The sequence below is a fragment of the Rhinopithecus bieti genome, unplaced genomic scaffold (assembly GCF_001698545.2).
Source record: "Rhinopithecus bieti isolate Rb0 unplaced genomic scaffold, ASM169854v2 scaffold_42745, whole genome shotgun sequence".
Taxonomy (NCBI): domain Eukaryota; kingdom Metazoa; phylum Chordata; class Mammalia; order Primates; family Cercopithecidae; genus Rhinopithecus; species Rhinopithecus bieti.
Genome location: NW_016819184.1, coordinates 3,290,370 through 3,318,113, shown reverse-complemented (window position 1 = coordinate 3,318,113; position 27,744 = coordinate 3,290,370). Strand labels below are relative to the sequence as shown.

General features: G+C 42.4%; 1 protein-coding gene across 7 annotated transcripts in view; it reads right to left on the bottom strand.

Moving 5' to 3' along the window:
- CUNH10orf90 (chromosome unknown C10orf90 homolog) overlaps positions 1 to 27,744 on the bottom strand; it is an 88,224-nt gene that overhangs the window by 56,786 nt on the left and 3,694 nt on the right. For 6 of the 7 annotated variants that reach the window (XM_017858737.1, XM_017858733.1, XM_017858731.1 and 3 more), the window contains 2 exons: positions 23,634 to 23,725; positions 14,475 to 15,591 (listed from right to left, as the gene is read on the bottom strand). In XM_017858737.1, coding sequence (XP_017714226.1) covers positions 14,475 to 15,564 — 1,090 coding nt within the window. In that variant the 5' untranslated portion in view covers positions 15,565 to 15,591; positions 23,634 to 23,725. Of the gene's footprint in view, positions 1 to 14,474; positions 15,592 to 20,884; positions 21,013 to 23,633; positions 23,726 to 27,744 lie in introns of all 7 variants that reach the window. The other variant, XM_017858738.1, reaches the window with a different exon arrangement.

Below are 27,744 nucleotides of genomic sequence, written 5' to 3'. Positions count from 1 at the left end.
GTTCATTTTATAAACCTTTTCCCGACACCAAAATCAAAACATTTTAAAAGAAAACAATATACCAATATTCCGCACAAACATAAATAAAATATCCCCAAAATATTAGCAAATAGAATCCAGCAATATATTTATTTTTTAAAAGTATAATGGATCACGACCAAATAGTTACCCTGGAAATAGTTAATGTAACATATGAAAAAATCAATGTGATTCCCCATATTTATAAAATGAAGAAAAAAATCCTATTATTATTCTACAGGTGCATAAAAAGCATTTGTCAGTATTCAACACCAATGCATAGAAAAACTCTCAAATTAGGAATAGAAACAACAATTAAAAACACCCCAAACAACCTGAATAAAAAATGGACAAAGGACTTGAATAATTGTTGCTTCAAAGAAAATATACAAATGGCCAACAGAAACATGGAAAGATGTTCAGTTATTACCAGGAAATCACTAGGAAACTGCAGATCAAAACCTCAATGAGATAACACTTCCCACCTATCAGGATGGACGTTATTGGAAAAACAGAGCACGACAAGTGTTGGTGAGGATGTGGAGATATTAGAACCCTTGTGCATTGCTGGTGGGGATGCAAAATGGAGCAGCCACTATGGCAAACAGAACGACAGTTCTTCAAAATATCAAAAATAGAATTGTCGTATGATCCAGTAATTCCACATTGGAGCATATACCCAAAAGAATCGAAAGCAGGGACTTAAAGATGTACTTGCATATCCCTTGTGCATTGTATTAATAACATTATTCATACTAGTCAAAAGGTGGTAGCAACCCACGTGCCCATCAACAGATGAATGGGTTAATAAAATGCGGTATATATATACATAGAATATTAGCCCCTTAATACATACACATACATACAATTGGAGGCTAAAGAGGGGAATATATGCCACATATCTATGCGTCTCTGTGTGTGTGTGTATATATATATGTGTGTGTGTGTGTATATATATATATGTGTGTGTGTGTGTGTATACACACACACACATAATTAGAATATACACATACAGTTAAAATACAATTAGAATATCAACCTTAACAGGAAGGAAATTCTAACGCATGCAACGGCATAAATAAACCCTAAGGACATTAAGTAAAATAAGCTAGTCACAAAAGAACAGATATTGTATGATTTCACTTATGTGACATTAGAGCAGTCAAATTCACAGACAGAAAGTAGAGTGGTCGTGACTTCCAGGGAATGGGGAGTTAGTGTTTAATGGGTATATGGGTGATGGCTTCCAGGGAATGGGTATACAGCATTTAACGGGTATATGGAGTTCACAAGATGAAACGAGTTCTGGAGATGGATGGTGATGATGGTTGCAAAACAATATGAATGTGCTTAATGCCACAGAACTGTACACTTAAATATTGTTAAAATGATAAATTTTATATTATGTGTATTTTATCAAAATTTAAAAAGAGAAGAAAAAACTAGGCATAAAAGGAAACTTCCTCAACCTGGTAAATTCTCTCTAAATAGATATAGAGAGAATCTATATATCTCTATTTCTGAAAATCCCCACAGCTAACAAAGGATAAAGGCGAGGATGTTCTCTCCCATGATTTCTACTCAACACTGTATGAAAAGCCTTACCTAGAGCAATATGGCAAGAATAAAATAGAAGTCATCAAAATGGGAAAAAGTATGTAAAAAATTGTTCCTGTATAAAATTATTATGTAGAAAATCCTAAGGAATCTATAAAAACACTGCTAAGTGCACCTAGCAAAAGTCGCAGGATTCAGTTCCTATACAGAAGCATCTCCATAAGTAAGTAAAAAAATTGGAAATGAAATTTTAAAAAATCTGTATCAGTCATTTACACTAGCATTCAGAATATAAAATAGGTAAGGATAAATTTTACAAAATATGTAAATGATCTCTATAATGAAAACTACAAAATTCTGCTGATAGAAATTAAAGATTCATTCAATGTCATGGAAGAATTTCAAAAGCATTAGCCTGAGTGAAAGAAATCATACACAAAAGAGTATGCTCAATTTGCTTCAATTTATATAGATCGTAGAATAGTGACAGAAAGATCAGTGGTTTCCCAGGACTGGGGATGAAGGAAGATTGAACGCAAAAAGGTTAAACCTTTTTAAGGTGACAGAAATCATCTATATCTAATTGTGGTTAGTTACATAGGCATATAAATAAAATGTGTACACTTTAATATAAGTATATTATGTCTCCAAATAGCCAATGTAAAAGGAAAAAACAAACAACAGTGTACAGAACCAGGTCTTTTTTAAAATATAAAATTAAAATTTGGAGAAAGTATGACGGCAGCCAGATTCTCTCACTTCTAAACCCCTGCAGTAATGAGGTACGTGAAATGCTAACCATTCAACCTTAGGAGCATCTGAAAGATACCTCATCTTTCACATCCACAGACGGAAAAAGAGGAGCTTTTGTGATTCACACAATATTCAAGTTGCGTGAGAATTTCTAGAAGGAAACAATTGTATAAGTCAGGGAAATCCTTGTATAAACAAGATACAAACCAGAATTAAATGTGTGATTGGAATTTCCAACCAGCAGAAAAATAACAAATTATCTCATCAGTGGTCTGTGGACAACTGGCAAACCATTTAGGAAAAGCAGATTCCAAACTGACACTGTACAGGAAATATATCCAGAAGGACTACAGATTTAAATAAAAGTACAAGAGAGGCATGCAGGTTACAGAAGTCCCTCCTAAACCTGTCTGTGAAAAGACAAAGAGGAAAAGACGAAGAAGAAATCTGAATGTGAAAAATTGCCAGAAACAGATATGATGCCTAAATGCAAGGTGGCATCCTGGATCGGATCCTGGAACAGAAAAAGGCCATCAGTAGAAAAACAGATAGAATCTGAATAAAGTCTGTAGTTTAGATAACGGTAGTGTACCAATATTAATTCCTTAGTTTATGTCAGTTGTTCTCATCTGGGACCAATTTTGCTTCCTGGGGAACATTTGCCAGTGCCAGGAGACACTTTTGGTTGTGTACTAGGGGGAGAAGGGGAGGCACTACCAGCATCTAATGGTAGAGGCCAGGGACATTGCCAAGCATCCTTCAGTGCAAAGGACTGCCGCCCACAGTGAAGACTTATCCAGCCCACAATGTGAATAGCACCCAGGTCAAGAAACTCTGTCTCAGATAGATGTACTGTGGTTATGTAAGATGTAAATGTAAGGGGAAGCTCAGTGAAGGATGTATGTATGGGAGTGCTTTCTACTATCTCTGTAACTCTTGTTAATCCAAAATTATTTCAAAATTCAAAGTTTTAAAAATTACCATGGACAACATTAAAACGTAAAATACAAAAGGTCATTTTCAGCATAAATACAAATGCAAAATATGAGAACTCTGAAGAAAACAGAGGCGACCTACAAAAGACGAAATACAGATACACAACAAACACATGAGAATGTTCAACATCTTTCTGAAAAGATGCAAATTAATAAATCATAAGCATCATTTTTCACACATCAAAATGGCATGGAGTTTTTTGTAATAGCAATATCCAATACCTGTGCATGTTTAAGGAAGCTGGTATGTACGTACAGATAGTGCCACTTGGAGTGTTATTTGGAAATCTAGATGAAAAAGTCTTAAATTTGTGCCTATTCTTTGACCAGAAGTTCTAGAAATCTGGCTTCAGAAAATCACATAAAATGCTCACATTTTTCTCTAAAGACATTTATCAACACATTGCTATAAAAATGTAAAATGGAAACAAACAACCTATTTAATAAGGTTTTTAAAAGCAGTTTAAATAAAGCTATACAATGGAAGCCCAGTTAGCCATTAAACGATTAATAGGAAATTTGTTTGACAGGTACTGGAACTTCAAAATCTATTGTTGAGAAAAATAAGTCTTCAAAACAGTATATATTTTACATAATCCCCTTTAAAAGAAAGAAAAAATGAAATGAAACAAAACAAAGAAAAAGAAGTTTGTTGCATTTTATGAAAGATTCCAAGTAATCTGTCCAGGACGATTTACTGAAATGTTAACCGTGATGTTCTCTCTGGGCAGTAGGATTATGGTTGATGTTCTACTTTCCTCTTTTTGCTTATTTACATTTTAAGTTTTATAACAAACATGTTTGACTACTTTTTTTTTTTTTTTTTTTTGGGACAGGGTCTCGCTCTGTTACCTAGGCTAGAGTGCAGTGGCATGATGGCTCATTGCAACCTCTGCCTCCCAGAATCGTGCGATTCATCTGCCTAAGCCTCCCAAGTAGCTGGGATTACAGGTGCCCACCACCATGCCTAATTTTTGTATTTTTGATAGAGATGGAGTTTTGCCATGTTGTGCAGGCTGGTCTTGAACTTCTGACCTCAGGTGATCCGCCCAGCTCGGCCTCACAAAGTGCTGGGATTACAGGAGTGAGCAACCATGCCCGGCCGAGTTTTGTTTTTTCAATAAGAAAAAACGAAGCATTAGAAAAGCAAATGAAATGAAGAAGAAACTGATTCCATTTAAATTCCTTTCTAAGCAACATTTCAGTGAATGATATTAGACCTGGAAAGAAACCAGTTACCAGCCACGCCAACAGCCACGGTAGGCTTTGAGGCCACGAAGTTCATGAGGGTTTTGACAATGAATTCCATCAGCGTAAATTCTCCCTGACGTCTAGCATGCTGTATCTTCCAAATGTACAACACTGTGACATTCAATGGACCATCCCTCCCCAGCTCTGCTCCTGAGGTCTGATGCTCCACTGTTCACAGTTTTTTTGGCTGTAATTTCTGAACTGCAGTGGTCCATGTGCTCCTACATGCCCAAGGATATTTATGAAGATGCAGGAGAAGTTGTCAAAGAAACTCAAAGTCATTTATTCACTATCTACAGAGGCCATCGGATCAAAAATGCCTAAATATGACCCACCCATATACAAAAACGGATAAGCCTCTATTTTCTTAAAACACCAGGGTCGTTCATCTGCTGAATATACACCAAAGACTTTCATATCCCACTGGAAGAGTGAGTAGATTTTAAGTAAAACTACTTAAGTTTCCCTTTATTTCAGCAAACATATATATTTATAAATGGGAAAAGTAGGACAAAGCCAGGAGTGAGGTCTGCACACCAAATATCACCGTGAGAGCTCACATATTTGCAAGAGATGGGCCTCAAAGTTAACACTGAATTTTAACACACAATGAAGCACACCATTTGTTACCCCATGGGTCAAATGCTCTGAGAAAGAAAACCTAGAGTTGTTCAGAGGATGCACAACTCTGGAAAAAAAGAAAGAATTGAGATTTTTTTTTTTTCCTGTGGGGCACACATAAATAGCATTGTCTAATAACATGAATGAGACACAGGCTCAGTGCAGGCTCTGGCACCACACCAAAGCACAAAGCACACCAAAGAAAACCAGTGCAGTTCTGCAAGGGACTGACTGCCATGATGTGGTCCTTGCATGCAAATGTTTCACTCAACTGAGGAAATGATTAAGAAAAACTGAATTTCTGTAGCTTCTGTCTTTAACTTCTGATTCTATAGACAACAGCCATCTAATGGACTGGTTTATATACTCCTCATCTGTCTGTGACTTTCGCTGTTCCTACAAGGGCATTTATTTCAAGAATTAGATTAGGCAAGAGTAGGCATTTGAGCAACAGCTTCTAATCCTAAGTGACAAAGGTTGTGTTCCCTGCAAAGAGGACACCTGTCCTGTGCACCTGCCCTTCAGGCCCTCACAGGGACCTTAACCTTGAAGAATCTCCCCATTACCCATGAATAGCTGAGAATCAAGATACACTATAGAATGGACCTGCTTAAACTATGTTGTCAAAGTAGTTTGTTGTAAAATGCGGGGATATTTTTCATAATGCTATCAGATGTTCTCAGATGGGCCTCATTCCCAAGCCCGTGGTGCTTCTGCTTGGTTACCCTGACACTCACTGTCACTCATGTAGAGACAGTTGCTTGCAGTGTCCCAATGTAATCCTAATTTATCCCCCAAACAGAGCTCTTAACCAGGGAGGTACGGACTGAGACATGTTCACCGCAGCATTGGATGAGTGTGTTTTGGTTGGGCACAGTGGCTCATGCCTGTAATCCCAGCACTTTGGGAGGCCGAGACAAGTGGATCACTTGAAGCCAGGAATGAGTGTGCTTTGAAAAAGTACCCACCCATGTCTGATGCACCTCTCTGGTTAAGAATATCTTTTTCACACTCTCTGATAAAACCTCTGTACCACCTAAGGTCAATAGAATGCTCCAAATATAGACTGCAGTACTTTATTTGCAGTAATGCCCTCATGGGGCTATGACCTAGCCAGGGAAATAAAAGAACATCTGATAGCAATATGAAAAATATTTCTGCATTTAACAACAAACTACTTTGACAACATAGTTTAAGAAGAATTAATGGGCTGGCTCTACCATCTTTATTTATTTCTTGTTCACCAAAGTTAGCCATTATTGATGAAAAGAAAATCACATTTTACAGAAAATCTTAAAGCTTTCCTTTAAGATTATTAGGAAAAGAGCAAAAACTCACCGAGTCAAAGGAATTAAACACATCATCGATTTCTCACTTTTTTTGCTGTATTTTCCAGGGTCATCTGTATCTAGAATACTTTTTCTTTCAGAACTCATCCTGCTACTACCCCTGCCTTTTTCCAAGATCCCTTCTAAATTGACTTCCTGTGGACAGCTTGGATGATACTGAAGACTAATGATAATTACAAAATGGTTTGAGTCCCCACCAGGAGCCCAACTGCTCAGCACTCTTTACGTAAATTACCTTGTAAAGGACAAGCAAGCAACTGGCGGAGTATAAATGGAGCCCCAGATGAGCCTCATTCCCAAGCCTGTGGTGCTTCTGCCAGGTTACCCTGTTACTCACTGTTACTCATGTGTAAATGGTTGCTCTGCAGTGTCCTAATTTAAAAGATCAGCCCATTACCTGGTCAGCCTGCTTCAGGCTTTGAATCCATTTCTCTTAATCTATTCCTGGCAAACCTAGTAAATGGCCCATTAATAATGACTCTCTCTAAACACTGTAGGGACACCCCCTAGTCATATAAATGAAAGAATTACTCAGAAAAAAAGAAAAAACAAAGCCATTCTCTCCATGAAGCTAGCTGGGATGGCTGACATGAGCACCCTTTAGATACCATATGGACTCTTGGGAATGATCTGGAAACTGTGTTTATGATAATGAGGAAAATGACACAATCTCATCAAGACTTACCAAGAGATAAATAAAACATTCTCAAAAACCTTCAAAATATTTTTGCAACACTGCTTATATATTTTCACCTCTTTAACATTAAATGTGACCACATGAAGGATCATGAAGTTGTTCCTTGACAATACGTGATTATTCTTACTGAGTTCCTAAAGGGAAACAATATTTTGAGACATTTCCCCTGCCACCCTCCACTTAAACTTCAAACCAAGTGGGGATTCTAGTTTTCACTTTCCTTTTCACAACCTACCTCTTGGTGGTGAATCGTTCATCGCTCCTCACCCTTTCCTTGCCAGAGAGGTTTTGAATATGGGGATGAGGAAAGGTAGTTTGAGGAAGGAAACACATCAAGCACTTAAGAGGCCCTAAGATCGGGCTTTGTTGGGTCATCAACAAAACCCATCCTCCACCCAGCTCACAGGTCCAGGCCACCCACTCTGTAGGCCATTGCTCCATGGTTCTCTATGAGCCTTTGCTCCTCGGCTCTCTACTGGGTAAGATGAGGTCAACGCCAATGACTCAGAGTTGAATCCTGCCCTCCAGGACTGTGCAGTGTGCAAGTATAACAACGACCTCTACGAAACAGCAAATGCATCACATTAAAAGACCGCTACCTGCCTAGCAAGGAGACCAGGTCTGAGTTACGTGTCAGCATCGCAGAACCAGACAAGAGCCCAGCGTCTGGTACCACAGCAGACACGATCAATGTCAGGTGAGCGAGGGGAGGTTGTCTGCGTGCTAGCAGGAGGTGCCAGGGCCCTGCCCACTGAGTCACAATGAGTGGCACAGGAGCACCTGTTCTTGCTGCTGATGGGAAAGGTGGCAGGCAAGCTGGAGGCCAAGGTCGAACTGCAGTGCGCACCTGCTCTTATGGGACAGGAAGAGAGTCAGAGCGAGACGGGATGGTATTGGTCAGAAAAGGTGAAGAGTAAACAGCGCAAGGAGGCCGACAACTCCTCCCTTTGACTCTGAGCATCGCTCCTTCACCATGTTCTAAGAATTGACCTGAGAAGCAGGCTTGTCTGACAGCTCCTGTGGGAGAAAACCACAGGCCCAAAAAATGTATAAATTAACAAACAAGGAAAGAAGAATACACAAGATGATCTTGTCCACCTCTCTTATTCCACAGATGAAAAAAAAACAGAGACCTTGCAGGCAAGGGACCTGCCCAAAGTCACCCAGAGGGCCTGCCCTGGAGCAGGGGGGTCACACACTTCTTCAGAAAAGGCCCAGACAGTAAAAATGTTAGGCTTTGTGGGCCATTAAGTCTCTGTCCCAACTATTCAACTTTGTTGTTGCAGTGTGAAAGCAGCCACAGAATAATGCATAAATAAATTGGCATGGCTCTGTCTCAATACAACTATTTACAAAAACAGAAAGCAGGTTGAACTTGGAGTCCCAGTGGTTTGCTCATGCCTGCCGTAGAGCTGCTGCTAAATACCGGGGGCTGAGTTCTTGTCCATTCATCAGCTGATTCTAAGACTCTCTGGCTTATCTTGCTGTTAACAATGAAACAAAACACAAAAACTCATTCTGCTCAATTCTTCTGGCTTCCCTAAAGGTAAAAGACTATTGTAAGATTGTTTACCTGGTTCTCAACCATGTACCCACTTCATTAGGAAGAACTGTGCAGGTGTGATGTGAATATCCACCAGCCAGCAGCAGAAAAGTGGGGAAGCTCTGCAGGGTAGACTGGGCAGCCTCAGAAAACCAGGAGGGCATTAGGCACACCTGCAGTCACTTGGAGTCAGCGTGGGACTGCCAAACCATCTGATCCATTGGCAAACCTTATTGATTTACCTTGAACACATAGCCCCAGAATCTGACCACTTCTCAATACCTTCACTACTGCTACCCTGTCCAAGTCACTGCTCCCACTCCTGGACAATTGTCCAATACATATTTGCTGAATGAACAAACATCAAGAGTGAGAGAGTAGAATTCTGCACTAGCCTCCTCATACAGGTGCTAAGGTCTATAGCGCTCACCACCAATCCCCTGCCCCGGGTCTAGCCTAGCAAGATCCTTGACTTATTTCAGAACATGATGGAATCACAGAGTGGAAAACACAGACTGAATGGCAGAATGGCCAGCTGTGATGGACACTGTATTATACTGCTCAGATCTCCCTTCAGGAAAGAAGAGCTTCTTCCCCCAGCTGCTGGAAGTCCTGTAGGAAGAGTGCCCTCGGCGATCCGCCCCACAGGAATTGGCTGACTGAAGAGAGCTGCCTCACCCAAGGTCACCTACCTTCCTGGGAAATATAAGGGCCCAGTCCCCTTACAGAAACTCAGAATAACCTTGAAGGCCTATCCCAGATTCAGAGTTCCCTAAGTGGCTGGCAGAGGCCTTGCTTATGACTGCACCACAGAACACCTTCTCCCTCTGCCCAGTCCTGCTTCCTTTCCTGGATGTTGTATCCCAGAACACTCCCCAGTAAATACCCTGCCCATTCATCTCCACCTCAGAGTCTGATTTCTAGAGAATCCAACATGCAATACTGGGAAACAGAGTAAAGTTTACCTTAGGGGATGGATTTAGTTGAATACTAGACCAGAAGTCAGTAAATTATAGACTGCAGGTCAAATCTGGCCCACTTCTTGTTAGTGTAAATAAAGTTTTGTTGGCAACAGCCACACTTATGTATTTATGCATTGTTGATGGCTGATTTTGCACTACAACAGCAAGTTGTTTCCTGCTGTGCCCTTCTCAGTGACAGCCCCAGGCAGAGCAGTTAAGGTGGTGGTGACTCAATGGCAGGCCACTGCCACTATCAAAGGTGGTATCTGAAGACTGAGTTGTTAGGTGAGTAGTTGCTACAGAAACCATATGGCCCGTGAAGCCAAACACATATTTTCAATCTGGCCCTTCACAAAAAAAGGGAAAAAGAAAAGGTTGCTGATCCCAATTCTAGATCATTAAAGAAAAAAAAAAAAACACATTTGTAAAATATCTTCTGGTTCCTCTAGTAAAAAGTCTTCATGGGATGAGAGTGGGAGTCTAATGCAGGCTTCTCTCCTCCAGGTAGGCTTGGCTTATGTGTGCATGGTTTGTTATCTTCCTTTGAGTGGTGTAAGTGAGATAAACCTCACTTGCTATTAACGTGGCAGTACCATACCATCTAAGTGCGAGTAGGCACAGTGCTCATTTGGAGACCTGGCAGGGATTTCTGCCTTCCAGTCATCCACATCTTTATTCACTAGTGATGCTAAACTCCACTGAGGACATCTCAAACCAATGCCACCAAAGCCTGTGCACTGACTGAAGGAGATGCAACATGGGTCCACTATAGAACATGAACGCAAAGAGGTGTGGACAGTGTATTCACTAATCTCTTCTTCAGTAGCATCTACCATCGTCAGAAGATTTTGCTCCCTCTACTTGGATATCTCAGAAACGGAGAAAAGCTTCAGATTTAAGCCACAGATGCGCAATAAAATTGGCAGGAAGAAATGTGTCTAAGTCAATAGTGAGTCAGGCATGAACATCCAGTGAGTTGGGAACCATTTGGATCAACACGGTATATTTCACAGACCACCACAAAGAACTGGATTTCAGGCTGAGGAGGATTTCTGAGCCAATACATTTTAACCACATCAAATAATATGGCTTATTACATTTTTTCATAAATTAACTTGCAGTTCACTCTCCTAATAGTCTACCACAGTAACTGGCAACCAAACACTAGTATTACTCCAGACGTTCACAAGCAGCAGCTTTCAGATACCACCTTTGATAGTGGCGGTGAGCTGGGGCCTGCCACTGACTCACCACCATCTTAATTGCTCTGCCTGGGGCTGTCACTGAGAAGGGAACAGCAGGAGACCAGTACACAGCTCTAGCACCAACTGGCCACGTGGACTTGGGCAAATCATTTATTCTTCAAGCCTCATTTGTGTTGTCTGAAAAATAAGGATAATGATACTCTTTACAGATGGTTGAATGACTCAAAATAATGGATGCAGCCCGGGACCTGGCGCCTAGGACTTCTACAACATATGTTGTGGTTATGAATAAGATGATGATGATGAAGATGTTGATGGTGATGATGACAAGAATGGAGATTAAATTTTTTTATGATAGATGCGAAGATTTGTCCAATGCCCACCTACATGGTGCTATCCGAATGCTTACCAATAGTAGAGATGTAAAGACAAAATATACAGGGACCGAGGAGATAAGCAAAGAGAGAACCAATTCCTTAACCTTCAGCCCGAGACGAGAGCAGGTGCCCACATGTCTATTGGAATGCTATGTCTCAGTAGACACAGCTATTTGAATTGCATGATGTGCTTGTGTCTCATTTTTCCTAATCTTATCTTTTGGGTGCATATCCTGGAGGCTCAATCATGAATACAATTTGTAGAACTTTCTGTCCAGTGACATAATGACCAGAACTAAAATTGCTTTGCCTCTGTTTGTAGAATCTCCCAGGCTGCACCCACCAAGCAGCTGAATGTCAGTAAGCCAGCCAACAGAAGATCCTGCTCATGAGGTATTTTGGAATCCTTCAGATAAAAAGAATCAGATTCAATAACTATGAAGTATGAAGACTGCTAATAGCATGTGTAACCACAGGAGGCTGTCAAGAATGTCTCAGATAGGATTCCAGTTCCAGACAGGAAAATATAAACAGTTCCTCTGAGTTTTAATGAGCACTGCTGCAGTCTGAAAGCTCTTGCATTATGGCTAAAAGGTATTGTTGAGACTGAAGGTCAGCAAGCTCACCCTCCAAACATTGTGCAGATTGTGTGAGGACAGCCTGTGGTCATTAAAGTCAATGAGCTGTGCTGGTAAATTTCAGGCCAGCATTCTACAGCATGGACAGATGTGCTTTCTTGTCACCTGAGAAGAAATAGAGTCCACTGGAAATTAGTTTCTAAGTGAGGGAGCACACAGCCAGGGGTGCACGTGTAGGTGAGGGTGTGCATTTGTAGGCATCCGAGGCAAGTGCCCCACTGTGCACCCCAGGGCTCTGTGGCTTTGAACTTTGCAGCTGAAGGGCTCAGAATCATACGGAGCCTCTTTTCTTTGCAGAGTCCACTTTAGGCAAATACAGCTGAAATTTTTTGAAGCTTGATGGGATCTCGAAAAACATCCAATCTGCCCGCTGCTCTAGTTACCCAGATGAGGAGTTCAGAGAGTGTCACTCCTCCACATCCACTGAGCTAGAAATAACAGATCAGCAACTCTACAGAAAGGTGTTCCAAATGTGGTATATATACACCATGGACTACTACTCAGCCATTAGAAGCAATGAAATCATGTCTTTTGCAGCAACTTGGTTAAAGCTGAGGCTATTATTCTAAGTGAAGTAACATAGGAATGGAAAGCCAAAAACTGTATGTTCTCATAAGCAGCAGCTAAGCTACGAGTATGCAAAGGCATACAGAGTGATATGATGGGTTTAGAAACTCAGAAAAGAGAGGACGAGAGGTGGGCCTAGGGATTTAAAAAAAACACATCAGGTGCAATATACACTAATTGGGTGACGGGTGCGCTAAAATCTCAGAATTCACCACTCTATAATTCATCCACGTAACAAAAAACCACTTGTACCCCCAAAGCTACTGAAATTATTAAAAAGGTATTCAAGACTCCCCTGGTCTCTGTGACTATCTCTTTCCTCAAATGGTAGAATGAAGCCTCATGGCTTAAAGCCACTCGTGAATCTCTGGGATATGTGCTTTTTCTGGGGAATGTTGGCCCATAGGATGTAGAATGAATTTACACTGCTTGCCTAAGATAATCAATCCCTTACAGGAGTAGTCATTTCACAAAATCACAATAAAAAATCTTCTCTGCACCACCAAAGCCAAAAAGTAAGTTGGGGGAAGTTTCCACACTCTTGCTGGCCTCCTCTGAGATGAGTGTTTGAGATCTGGCTCTTATTATTAGTAGAGAGCCTCTGGTGAAAAGTACTATAAATCCAAATTATTATTTCACACCATGAAACGTGGCTTAAAAATGAGGATGTGCTTTAACTGGGGTAACACACAATGCAGTGGTATATTTCTGGAATCATCATCAATAAGGAAGATGAAGTGCTTAGCTTGAGCAATCTCTTTAAATACTAAAGTGGGATTTATCTTTGGAACACTGGTAGCTGCTTATGTTGTCCTTCTTGTAATAAGTCTGTAAGACATGCATTTCAATGGTTTAATCAATCTGAAAGCCATGTCAAAATTGCCTTAAAAATCTCTGAGCATTAAATATATATGTACTTGTTAACATTAATTACATCATTTAACATTTCTATATACATCATAACTTTAAATGTTTTACAGTCATTTTTATTAATAAAGCTTTAATGAACCAAAGTTGTACTGTAAAGTTATTATGCACATTCTGCATTTTCAATTGTATACTAATATCTTTAAATACCTTTCTCCAAATAGAAATTCAGTAATTCATAAACCAGAGCCTCTTGCAGAAAGTCAAGTTGAAAATCAGAAGTTTACACAGAGAAAAAAAGAAATCTGGCCTCTTTCCTCCAAAAAATGCCTGCTTTCCTCTTTTGATTTCCCAAGAAAGGTGAAGAGTCCTCGGGGCAGCCCACCTTGGGAATTCTGCCCGACCCTGGAAATGGCAGAAACAGCAAAAAATCCTGGCCAAGATGCCCCAGAAGACACAACCAGGGGGACAGAAAATTGCTGCTGCTGCTACTTTTTAGCACAGAGACTCCCTGACTTGCCTGATTTAGAAAATGTCCTATAATGACTATACACGCACACACATACACACATTCACACGCATACATTCACACATACACACTCCATTATGAAGCTTTGCAGTCTAGCTTTTATATCAATGAGGCTAACTTGAAAAGTAAAAAGTACAGAAATCTGGACGCTTCCAAATATGCAGATGTTTGGCGAGAGAGATGAAACATCTGGGGGCGAATGGCATTGCATACTTCTCACCCTCTTTTGGAAAGCAGTTTGGGCATGTTGTAAATTAACTTCCTTTGGAGGCTATCATTTCCTTCTCGTTACATATGGTCTGGAACTATTGGGAACAAGAATTTGACAGAAGGCCTCTTACAATCTACAAAAGTGTCAACTAAAAAAATCTATCCAATCAGACATTGATGCTGAGCTATCAGTTGTCAACTATGGGCAGCGCAGATCACTGCAAGTCTACTGAGAAATGCCTCTTACAGTAAGTTTTGTATAAGAAACTCGCTCAATAGCACCTTGCTTGGACATTTACACAAGTCACCCTCCTGCAGACGCACGCACCACTCACCTGCCCTGTAACTCCAGCCCGGAATGTGAATGGACAGTTGGTTGGCCTGACAATGAGTTGCACGGTCCTTTCCCCCTTTTCTTACAGTGACCTGGTTAGCTCCCACATTTGCCAATTCTGTGTTTTCCAATGGAAAAGAACCACTCCAAGGACATGCGCCGGTCCCCAAATGCACCCGCCCCAACGATGGGGTTTCCTTCAAGTGACTTTCTTGTAAACCTGGGTTCCAGCGCTGGCCTGCGAGGTCCTGGTCTCTCTCCACGAGCTCCTGCTTCAGGGCTCCGCTTATTGGCTCCCTGTTCACTAGGCCGTCGACTCCATCTGCTGTTAATCTGTGGGAACTACAACTGAGGTTGAGCGACAGGACGGATCTGTGCATTTTGGGGCTGGCAATTTGAGGTGGCTCAATGGGGACGGAGAGAGACTTGTCTACATAATAGATTGAATTTGGACACTGCTGAGACACCCTGAGGTGGACACAGGAACTGAACACCAGCGGGCTCTTTCCTGACAGTGGGGTGTCTGGAGAAAAATTGGTCTCTTTGTCATCCACATGGGTGACCCAGTACTTGCGTCTCTCACACAACCCTGTGTGGGCCTCGGGAACCTTCAGCCGCACCACGGAGCTGTTTCCGGAGAACTCTGTGCAGGCAAAAGATCTCTGATGCCGACCTGGATGAGCGCCATTGGCCAGAGCTGGGGGCGCCTGAAACAGTGTGTCCTCAGCCCTGCACTTGGGGCACAGAGAGTCCCCAACAGTCCCCCACAGCAGGGCGCTGGCTGGGGAGCCCACGCGTCTGGCCGTGATGGTGATGGATGCAAACCCTCTGCGGGGACCCCCACGGGGGCTCTCCTCTTTGGGTGGCAGCTCTGTCTCAGGTCCTCGCTCATCTGACGGTGCTGGGATTCCTAATCTGCCCGGAAGTAACGCAAATGCCCTGTGAATGTTGACTCCGCTGCGATTAGCCAGAGATTGCTTGGTGTGATGTGCACGAGCCTGACCAATCGTACACGGCAGGGGCAAGGAGGCCCTGTTTTCTCTCGGCTTATTCTCATCAATCATCTGGGAGATGACTAAGGATGAAATCATTTTTGTGTTTTGTGATGCCAGGGTCTCCTGCAAATAGAAAAAGGTTCCAATTATTCAAGCAGTCTATTGAAACATAGACAGTAAACTCTCTTTCAAGGGCCACCAGGATGCTGGAGCACTTGGTTCATAACACTCAGATGTCTTGTCCAAGGCTTTTTACTGCACACCTGATGCTCAGAGATGTCAGGAAAGGCAGGAAAACTAGATGTTTATGACAAGTTACACGTTCTGGAAACATTGGCCTGAGTCATGAATTGGTTTTCTCTGCTGGGCATCTATTCTTAATTTATCTAATGATGTGTCAACGGGGATCATCTAATTCTGATAACCACCTCCACCAAGCCCAGGAGTCCCCAAATACAGGCTCGCATCCTCAATGGAGAGGAAAGACAGAATTCTGGAGGTGGGCTGGAACTTGGGGCCACAGGTTTATGTAGGAGATGAGTCCTCACTCCTGAAAGGAAACAGCAACGGTGGTTACCAGGAGGCCTCTCCGTACCTTGGTCCTTTGCAGTCCTCCACATTTGCCAGTTTAGACTGTAATTCAGTTGCTTCCTGCTGCTTGGCATCATGGAGGTCAAGGTCCAGAGAGCAAAATAATAGAAATCAAACGCCCAGCCGGGCACGGTGGCTCACGCCTGTAATCCCAGCACTTTGGGAGGCCAAGGCGGGCAGATCACCTGAGGTCGGGAGTTTGAGACCAGCCTGACCAACATGGAGGAACCCCAACTCTACTGAAAATACAAAATTAGCCAGGCATGGTGGCGCATGCCTGTAATCCCAGCTACTCAGGAGGCTGAGGCAGGAGAATCGCTTGAACTCGGGAGACGGAAGTTGCGGTGAGCCAAGTTTGTGCCATTGCACTCCAGCCTGGGCAACAAGTGTGAAACTCTGTCTCTCTCACACACACACACATTAAAAAAAAAAAAAAAAAATCAAATGCCCTCATTTGCCCAGACCAACACTATGGCAATCAGTTGATTTCACCTATCAGAATTGGGGGGACAGGGGACACTGGACCAAGGCACATGTAGCTTTGCTGAATTTCAATGATCGGTTGCATGAGTTTTGTCCAGTATTTTAAATGACCAAGGTGTTTCAATTTTCCTAATCAGCAGATTGTCCTAACAGTAAATTGCTCATGTGTTCAAAAGAGTGTGCTATGATTTTTAACAAAGCATCTAGCCAGGTCTGTACTCATTTGTTTCTATTATGATTATATATGAAGCACTACAAAATACGACACAGAAGATGGACTACACCCCAGCACTTAGTGAAGGCTAACAGGGTCCTGGCCCCCGTTTAGACATTCATTATGGTACATGCTTACAATGAATCCTTGCATAGAACGACACAGGATCTGGAATAATATATGTAACCACTAAACTCCCACTGCGCAGATAATCTTTGCTTTGGGGGCCTGAAGACATAACTGGATGCCCAACAGTTGCCACAGCAGCTCCCAAATCCCAACATGCAGAGAATGGCCTGGGATGTTACCAGTGCAGATTCCCCAGGCCCCAGAGATTGATTCTGTAGGTTGTGGGTGGCACCCAGGCATCTGCATTTCAACTGACATCCCCGTGATTCTGATGTAGGTGATCTGGGTCGCATACTTTGAGAAACACAGACAAGTTGTGAGGCTGCTGGTCTTCTCAAGACAACACGTTTTGGAGAGGAAGGGCCTGTGTATGTTGGAAACAGGGTATTTGCTCATTCCAAGAGGTGACAGCAAGCACAGTAGCATTTTTATTTTCTTCAGGGCAGGACTAATATTTGCTGACTCAAATAACTGCATGTTTCCCACTAGCTGGACACTTGGCATGGCAAATCCACATGGCTGCAGGAGGGCCAGTGTGTGATCTTAGCTGCCTGAGGGACTTTGTATCCTTAGAGTCAGGCATGAGAAGACAGTTGGCTTGTTTTGCATGACAATCTCCGTCACATTATATGTGGTTTTTTTTAAAAAAAGATACATGGGAAGTTGTACATTCGAAAGATACCCAGAGATGAGCAACAAAGAAGAAATAGACAGGAGAGTCGTTTTAAAATTTACTTCATTTAAAAATAAATCAAAATATCCCTAGCTACTTTTTTTCAAAAAAAAAAAAAAAAAACGGTCAATGCAGTAGCACCCAGTCATGAAAGGGGACATTCAGCCTTCTCTTTCAGCCCAATGGCTACTTCACACTTCCAGATCATATCATGCGTTGCTTCCCTGAGGCTAGCTCTGCTCAAAGTCCTGTCAGGTGGGGCTTCCTCTCTAGCAGTTGTCAGCCCAGGGTTCATCAGTCACCTGGGAACTCATCCAAACCCCAATGCCCAGGCCTCATTTCCAGATAATTACATTGGAATTCCTGGGCAGGGAGGCCCAGGCATCAGTGTTCTTAGAGCTTCCAGGGAGATTCCAGCCTGCAGCACTTCTGCAGCACCCTGAATCCTTTCCACTTGCACCACTTTTTATGGATGTAGTTCACATACAAGAAAACTGAAATGCACCTGGTGCCTATTTCCCTTGGTACACAGTCCCTCCCATTTTAGTTAAATTTAGGTCTGATCATAATTGTTCTTGTGTACCCTACAAGGAGTGCAATCATACCCAGTAGGAACTCCTTTGACACTGCTCTTTGAAGAAAAAAAAAAAAGACCCACTTTGGAAACTGCAGTGTAGGTCTTATTTTACAGGGCAATGTTTCCCAAAGTTTGTGCCAGGGACTGCCTGCATAGAAACCACCTAGAGTGAGTGAGTGAGAGAGAGAGAGAGAGAGATGGCGTGTGTGTGTGTGTGCGTGTGTGTGTGTGTGTGTGTGTGTGTTGGTGGGGAGGACATGTTAAAAATGTGGATTTCTAGACCTCTCCCTCCTTGGACCTAGGTTGCTCAGGATCTATGGGGATAAAGCCTAGAATTTGTGTCTTTCACCAGCTCCCAGGTGATTCTTCTGCATGGATATGGTGGGAAGGATGCCAGCCTAGGACTCAGGCCAGCCGGGGTCTAGCGAGAGCCGGGACTCCCATACTGGCTACAGGACCTTGGACAGGGCCTTTGGCTGTCACAGCTGCTAAGCAAGGAGAAAACAGGGGTGATTCTCGGGGGGTCCTCCAGGCTTCCTCGTACTGTGGTCTCCACAATCAAGAGAGTACCTATTCTTCAGGCCCAGGACACCATGACACCCGTGAGCTTGGCATCAACGAGGGGTGTGTTGCTGGGAATGAGAGAATGTCATCTCACCCTGGAACGACAGGAATGGGAAATACCTGACTCTGGCTACACGTCTGGACTGAGCCCTGAAGCAACAGTCAGAGCCCAGGGCCGTGCATGCTGAGGGATGCCCCCAGGCTGTGCTGAGGGGCTGCAGGCCTGTACATCCCTCCAGAAGATCCTAGAGGCCCAGAGGATGGGATAAGGAATTAACCACCATTTCATTAAGTGGGGCCTGGCAAGTGTGACCATGATTTTTTGACTCTACGAGATGTGAATGGATGGGGGAAGAGCAATCATGAACGGCATGAACTTGAACTTATTTCTGAAGCCCTGGAGTCACTCAGGATGTCAAGGTGACACTGCTCCTGAGGGACAAATACTGATGAATGCCCAGTTCCAAAGAAAAATCGATTTGCCCTCTCAAGATACCAATGTGTGATGTAATTCTCCAGTACTCTTCCCATGACCCGGCAGAAACAAGTGGATATCCGACATAATCCAACCTACAAAGGGGTGAGGAGGGTTCACATCAAAGTGACACCATATTTCAGGGGAATTTACAATGGAATGCATTTGAGTTTACCTGAATTACATAAACAGAAATGACTCATTGTATATCTAATACATTGAAATTTTGCTGATAGAAATGTAGAAGTCATGTAACTTTTTAGGTGCAATTCTATTATTCATAACATACAGTCATGGTCAAACTCTTTAACTGTGCATTCCACATATTTATTTGGGCACCTACTATGTGCCAAGTGCTGCATTTTCCCAATGTGTAGTCTCAGTTTTGACAAAAGTCCCCAAACAACAAACTGGGAGATACTGAAAAGGAAACACTGGAGGACTCTTTGCTGTTTAATACACAGGACACTCTTGTTTGGGAAGTTCTGTGTATTAAACCCTATTCTCTCAGTGAGACCCATTAAATGATTGAAGATAAGGTCCAACCTCTTAAAAATCTACGTGAGTTTGCCAGGGCTACCATAGCACCAAAGTACCACACGCTGCGTGACTTAAACAACTGAACTGATTTTCTCAGTTCTAGGAGCTGGAAGTCTAAGATCAAGGTGTCACAGGCCTGGTTTCTTCTGAGGCCACTCCTTGGCTTGTAGACGGCCTTCTTCTTCCTGCATCTTCACATGGTCCTCCCTCTGTCCTCTGCCCCATGTCTGGGTCCTAAACTTTTCTTCTTACAAGGACGCCAGTCAGATTGGATTAGGACCCACTCTAATGACCTCACTTAACCTTAATCACTTCTTTGAAAGATGCTACCTCCCAATGCAGTCACATTCTGAGAAAGCAGAGGATAGGACTTCAACATATAAATTTAGTGGGGGTTGGGGGGACGCGATTCAGCCCCTAACACATCATTTTGTGTTGCATTCCTCTTCTGGGTCTCGGAAACCAAGAAGGGGATGAGATGGGGGGTTATTTAATGTTCCTAAGTCAGCCGACTACTTTTAAAACTGGGCAAATTTTCTCTAGAAAGTAATTACATCTTTTACACCAAACATCTTTTCAAATTAAGCTATTTCAGGGTGACATTCCATCCTCCTTTCTACTGGGTTAACTAAACATGTCTTTACAAAGAGATTCCTTTCATCTAAAATAAAATTAACAGATTTGATTTAAAAGGAGGATGAAAATCATCTCATATTTACGGTAGAACATTCGTGTTGGAGAGAGGTCAGATGCGTGGCTGGGTTTTGTCTCAGTTTGGTGAACCATCCATTTCCTGACCAGCACCACACAACACATTTTTTCACATTTTCTTTCTCAGAGATGCTGCTTTAAGATATTGATTTCTCTTAAATGTTTCAAAGATGATTTTGTAGTGCTAGTACCTGCTTTCACAGTTTTATGCTTTTATTGACTGTTTTTAACTTTATATTTATGCCTTGAGGTATTTCTAAGAGGGCGTAATTTCGTAAATTGAAGCCAGAAAGAGTCAAGTAGCAGATGATCAGAGGAATCGGCTCTTAAGCCACTGGAGTGACGATACCTCCATTCCTGTAGCAATTTATTTCTCCAAAGAATAAGCCTCCCCTCCCATCTCTACCTTGAAACCTGAATTTTTCCCCATTGCTGCTCTGCAACCTATGCTGTACTTGCCCAAAGATTCTTTGGCTGCAGCTTCCCACAGAAGACCCTGCAGTCCTCTCCGCATTTGCTGCAAACCTGCCTTCCTCCTTTGAGTTGATCTGGAGCCACGGTCACTGTCAGCCTAGGGGCATTTCATCCTGAATGGAAGCGCATTTTTCAATGTATGAGCTTGCTCAATTATGTAGCAACAGGGGAAGACAGTTTAAAGACAAATGGAAAAATCTGATCTTTTCTCACTCTGCATCATGAAACTTTGGCCTTTCCAGGCAGTTACTAAAACAAAGAACTCAATGCAGTGTGACATAGAGCATTGAAAACCAGAAAGAATCTATTTTCCCCAATTTTAAATTGTGGTAAGATACACATAACATTTACTATCTTAGCCATTTTTAAGTGTACAACTTAGTGGTATTAAATGCATTCATAATGTTGTACAACCATCTCCACTATCCATTTCAAGAGCTCTTTTCGTCTTGTAAAACTGAAACTCTATACCCAGTAAACACTCACTTCCCAGTCCGTTTTCTCTATGCCCTCACAACCACCAAGAATCACTATTTTTTTTTTTTTTAAGGGGAGTGGGTAAGTAAATCGTGACTGCACAACTGCATCTTATATTCTGCAGAAATTAAAAATACAAATTACAAATAATTTAAATGACATGAGGAATTGCTTATGATGGGATATTATAAGAGAATAATACAAGAGAGCTACAAAAGTTAAATGACATCACAGTCTTATGTTAAAATGCATGGGGAAAATAGAGGAAAATGTACAGATAAAGATTTTCTTATTTGTTTCTGTATTTTCCTGTTTCTGCATGGGGTTGCTCTTACTTTTATTAAGAGGAAAATTTTAAAAAAAATTTTTTAAAGAAGAGAACTCTGTTCTATATTTACTCCTTTTAAATAATCATTTGGCAGAAAAGGTGACTTCCTATCATTGCTACAGCTTGAATGTATTTTGGAAGGAAAAATGATCAATCTTGTGGGGGCCCTGGAGGAGAGGCGGAGACTTATGGCAGCCACAGTCGCAGGGCAGCAGGGCAGTCCCTGGCGTGTTTTATCATCTTACGGCAGCCTTCTAGCGCACGCCCAGGGGCAAGCTCTAAACATTCCAAGTTAGGAGGAAAATTTGAGTCACCTACTGACCAAATTAGATGATCCAAATGATGCCAGAGCAGGTGGTCAGAAGGTATAATTTCCAGAGTTATTGAACTCAGTCACAGATAATGACCAAGCATGACAGCGAAAGGGGAGAGAGAGAAAGAGAGAGAGAGAAGTCTGTGTGTGTGTGTGTGTGTGTGTGTGTGTGTGTGTGTGTGTGTGTGTGTGTGTATGTTACAGGGATGCAGCCACATAGCCACAAACATGGACATCAACATTAGTGACTAAATGATTAATTTGTGACATCAATAGGAAAATGCTGAAATTTGCTAGCTCAATGTGAAAAACAGGTGACAAAGATCCTCAGTTGATATCTGTCTTAAAAAAGAGTAGCGGTGGAGCTCAGCGGGATTGCCCCCACGCCCTTCCCTGACTCCATCTCTCTCCTCCTAACCGGCATCTCCACCCAAGGACGGCTGTCAGTGATCCACTGCTCTTTCCACGCATTTTCCTCCCCAAACCCAGGGCTCTGGCTCCTGCTCTGAGGGAGTAAATTAATTACAGCCATGCATCTTTACATCTTGAGACAGTGAGCTTGGCGCTTTCACATAGAAAGGGCTTTAAATATTGATGAGTAAATCTCAGGACCCCAAATAACTTCCTTTCTCCATCTTGTGGGATTTCAGGCCCCGAGTCTCTGAAGGAAATGTTGAGCTTTATTAAATATAGAGCTAAATCAAAGTAATACCTAACACAAGCATTTTGGGTAAAAAAAAAAAAAATATTTAACAGGTATGTTTGTTACTTTAATCTGTTATGAGAGAGTGATTCTTATAATTCTGCTCTCTCTTAGAACTACGAAAATTGGCGGCAGAATCTCCATCTGTGACAGATAGCAGATGCCTTGTAAACTGTAACATCTTAGACAGTTTTTTAAGGTGAGAAAGTCCATACTGTAAATCTTGTTAACTCAAAAGAGACTTCCACCACGACAGTCCTTTAGACCAAACTAAGAACAAAAGCTCCAGAGCCAGGTAGATTATACGAGCTGTGAGATTTGGGGCAAGTTACCTACTGAAGCTGTAGTTTTCTGATTTTTAGGTATTAATATAAGAGCAGTACCTGTCTCATGGGGCTATGGGAAGGATTAACTGAATCAGTCAATTAGTCAGAGCCTGGTATATGATACATTGACAATATTAACCACTGTGCACCAAGCTCTTTTGTTCCCTACAATCTGAAATATTTCGTTTTATAAATATGACCTCTGATTTTCTTCCCTGTTCAGACCACTGACACTTTTTGCACTTCTAACAACCTATACCAGCTTGTTAGACTTCAGAATATCTCTTTCGCATCTTCAAAATGCTGTATGGTATCATTCTCCCTCTCTTTCTGTCTCTCTCTCCAGCAGATAAATTTTAGTTTAAAATTGAGAGCAATTGCCGTATTCTAAGATGCTGCAAGCTTACAAATTGTTGCTGAAGATGATAAAATAATTAAATCTATAGCATGGTTAGATTGTTTGCTGCATTAATTCAATTTTTGACTAAATAAAATAAAACGCAATCACATCACAAGTAGGCCAGTGATTATATTTTATAGATGGGTGCATTTTGCTGACTATTCTAGAAGTTAGAAATGTATGTTACCTTGTTGAAGTCAGATTTCGCCTCTGTGACATCAGACTGGAGACTTTTAAGGGCAATTTGATCACTTGTACTGTGGTAGTTGTCCCGTAATCCTAGGCAAAAGGAGATAATATTGCTACTTTTTAGTAGATAAAAGGATAAAATGGAATATATAATTAAATAAAATTTAATGTCACCTACTCACATATTCTATCAGCCAATAGTAAATCCAGGATAGTCTAACTATGACAAAACCTTGCACATTTATCTTATTCCATCCCCTCCATTTAACCTCTCTGGGTTCGTTATTAGTTTATTCAGCTGCAAGATTTCTTCCATACGATCGTTTGTGTTCTTTAGACTCAGTCACAATTACACAATTTTAGCCCTAACATATTCACCAGCGTCCCAAGTTTATACTCAGCAGAAGAGAGACTCACATCTATAGATTTCCCAACATCACTACAGCTAAGAATGAGTGAAATACAAAACTGACCTTCATTCAGCCTCTTAATGCAACCATTATTGGAGGGGTCATGGATGACTCAAAAACTGGTATGAACACTGTTTTAGACCCTCTGAGGATAATTTAGTGATCATATCATGAGACACTCTATGTAAAATCCCCCACATGTGCCTCTCTGTGAGTGTCTGCCACAAAGATAGCTAAGAATATTGTCAGGTCCAACTGGATGGAGCAGCAGACCGAGAACTGGAGAAGCGGGATTCTAGTCCTGGATCCCCCAACCACTGGCTTAATAACAGTGGACATATCTATGGATCTACTCTGCCTGAATTCCTCATCCACCAAACCTGCCCTGAGTGCCTCACGGAGTCCTGGGCAGAAGCTTTCTCTCAGATGCAAGCCAGCAGTACTGCAAAGTCTACCCAGGGCTTATACCGCCTTATGCTACAGACCCTCAGCAGCCGCAGTCCCCCGAGTCTCAAAAGTCACCTTTGTCAGGTCGCCAATGTAGAAATATGAACCAAACACAGGGAGACGGTATGAGCGTGGAAGTGGGAAGCAAGCCCAGGAAGAGGCCCATTTTCTGCAGCCCAGGGTAAGCACTCTACCTCTGCACTGGAAATACCCTAGGGAAGGTGATTTTATAAGGGGCTGTAATAAATGGCTCCCCAACTGCTAGTGCAGGTGATGAGAAAGAAGAGATTTATGAAAGCAGCTCCCTAAACTAGAGACCTGCCTTTATCAACTCACCAAAAAGGTTTATGAACATTTTAGATATACAGTCATGTACAGTATAACAACCTTTCAGTCAATGAAGGACTGCATACATGACAGTGGTCCAATAAGATTAATGGAGCTGAAAAATTCTTATCATCTATTGACACTGTAGTCATCAGAACACTGTAGTATAATTGTTTGTTTAAATAAAAGTAGTATAGCCTAAGTGTGCAATGCTCGTAGTCTACAGTAGTAGACAATACTGTCCTAGGCCTCCCCATTCACTCGCCACTCACTCACTCACTCATCCAGACCAACTTCCAGTCCTGCAAGCTCCATTCATGGGAGTTGTCCTATACAGGTAGGCCATTTTCTACCTTTTAGCCTATATTTTTACTGTATCCTGTTTATGTTCAGATATGTTTAGATATACAAATACTTACCACTGTGTTACAATTGCCTACGGTATTCAGCACAGTCGCACACTATACACGTTTCTAGCCTGGGAACAATAGGCCATACCATACGGCCTAGGTGAGTAGGAGGCTACACCATCCAGGTTTGTACATTCTACAAGGTTTGCACACCAACAAAATCCCCCAACCGCATTTCTCAGAACATATCCCCATCCTGAAGCACCGTATGGCTGTAACTTAAAGAGTTTTATGAGGAAAATAATGTGCTCTAATATTTTCAAGTGTGGCAGATTTGCAGAGGGGTCAGGACATGGCTTGAGGGAATTTCAAGGGCCACCATTGACCTGTTCAGAGCTGGGCTGTGTCTCATCTTGTCCTTGGGTGACAGTGAGCGCCATCAGCTCTAATTCAGATGTGGGGCTGTGCCTCCATCTATGACTGCTATTGAGTGACAGAGACAGTTATCCAACATGATGCGCACAGATTACTTTTCGTGAAGCACAAATATAAGAGCTGAAAGGTCTTTTGGATTCCTGTGCAGAGCTGATGCATCATGATGAACTGACGATAAAGCTGATGAAGGCAGAAATCACCTGCTCTGGTCATGTGGCATTGCATGTGGTTAAGAAATTTGGAGTCAGCACAGGCTGAGGCTAGACAGGTCTGGGCCTGCAGGTTTGGCCCCAGGCAGGCCTACACTGGATGGGCTGTATACCCTCTCTGAATTTCTTCTTTCATAAAATGCACGCAATAACACCTCCTGCAAAAATGCTGCCTTGTCATCAGTGCACTGAGGATACTGAATGGAAAGCATTTGGGCAGGGTGGGGTGTGGAGTTAATGTTTGATAAATGACACCAGTTATGACTGGCAATGAACAGGATCAAGACAGCCCTCCCCAAGACCCAACTGGTCGCTATCACTGTGGCATCAGTGGTCAGGAAGTCGCTGGAATCACACCACAGAGTCCCAGCACCTGAATCCCAGATCTGGTTACTCGTGTGGCTTTGAGCAAGTTACTCAGCATCCTTTGGTTCCTCACCATGAGATGAAGACAATAAGGGTATCTGCTTCAGAGGGTTACTAGAAGCAATTAAATGACATAACCACCCTTAGTGCAATGTTCAGAACATAACAACATCCAGTAAACACTAGCTTTGGGGAGATGCCTTGTCTCCAGCAGGGAGGCAGAGGAACTGCCATGATCAGATACACAAAGGCTGAGCATGAGCTGCCTGTGACTGCTATGACAATCGACCACAAATTCAGGGCTTACACAACACAAATGTGGTATTCTCCAGTTCTAGAGGTCAGAAGTCCAACCTGGCCTCACTGGGCTAAAATCAAGGTGGTGGCAGGGCTGGGTTCCTTTCTGAAAGCTCTAGGGGAGAATTCTCTTCCTTGCCTTTTTCAGCTTGTAGAGGCTACCTGCATTCCTTGGCTCACAGCGCTGCATCGCTCAAACTTCTGCCTCCAATATCACATCTCCTTATCTGACTCTGACCCTTCTTCCTCCCTCTTGTAAGGACCCTTGGATTAGATTGAGTGCACCTGGAAATTCCAGGCTACCCTCCCCATCTCCAGGTTATTAACTAAATCTCATTTGCCAAGTCCCTTTGGCCAAGGTAACATATTTATAAGTTTCAGGGATCAAGACATGAACATCTTTGTGGGAGGGGGGACATTATTCTACCCACCACAGACTAGTTGGGGAGATGGAGGCAGATGTATTGGATGTAATGTAGGGCCTTCAAAATAATGAATATAAAGTCTATATAGCAACATGAGAAAGTGCTTACAATGCTATGTTTATCAAAAGAAGGAAAAAGCCTATGAACCACATGACTGCATTTAAAAAGTGTGTGTAGAAATCTGAAAAAATAGTAAAGTTGTAACTGCATCAAGAAATTGCCCTGGTTAAAGAAACGGGCAGAGGGTATGCAGGCCCTGAACACAGCAGCATACACTCCAAACAGGGCTTTGTCTCTAACTAAACTTCATTGATTCCCATGCCCCTATCTGTGAAATGAGAATATGCAGTCGAGACTGTCTGAGTCCTGCCCTTTGCTGGGGAACTGCCCCATACCGCAGCTGTTGGGAGAGTGACTGACAATGGCTCATAGCTTCACTCTGAGAATGACCCTCCACGTTGAAGCACAGCCCAGGATGACTCTTAGGAATACAAAGTTTGGGGCCAGCCGCAGATGGCTCACTCCTGTAATCCCAGCACTTTGGGAGGCTGAGGCAGGTGGATCATAAGGTCAAGAGATTGAGACCATCCTGGCCAACATGGTGAAATCCCATCTCTACTACAAAAATTAGCTGGGCGTGATGGTGCATGCCAGTAGTCCCAGCAACTCGGGAGGCTGAGGCAGGAGAATTGCTTGAACCCAGAGGTGGAGGTTGCAGTGAGCTGAGATCACGCCATTGCACTCCAGCCTGGCAACAGAGTGACACTCCGTCTCAAAAAAAAAAAAAAAAAAAAAAAGGAGAAAAAAGGGGAAAAAAAATTGTTTTTTTTTTTTTTTTTTTTT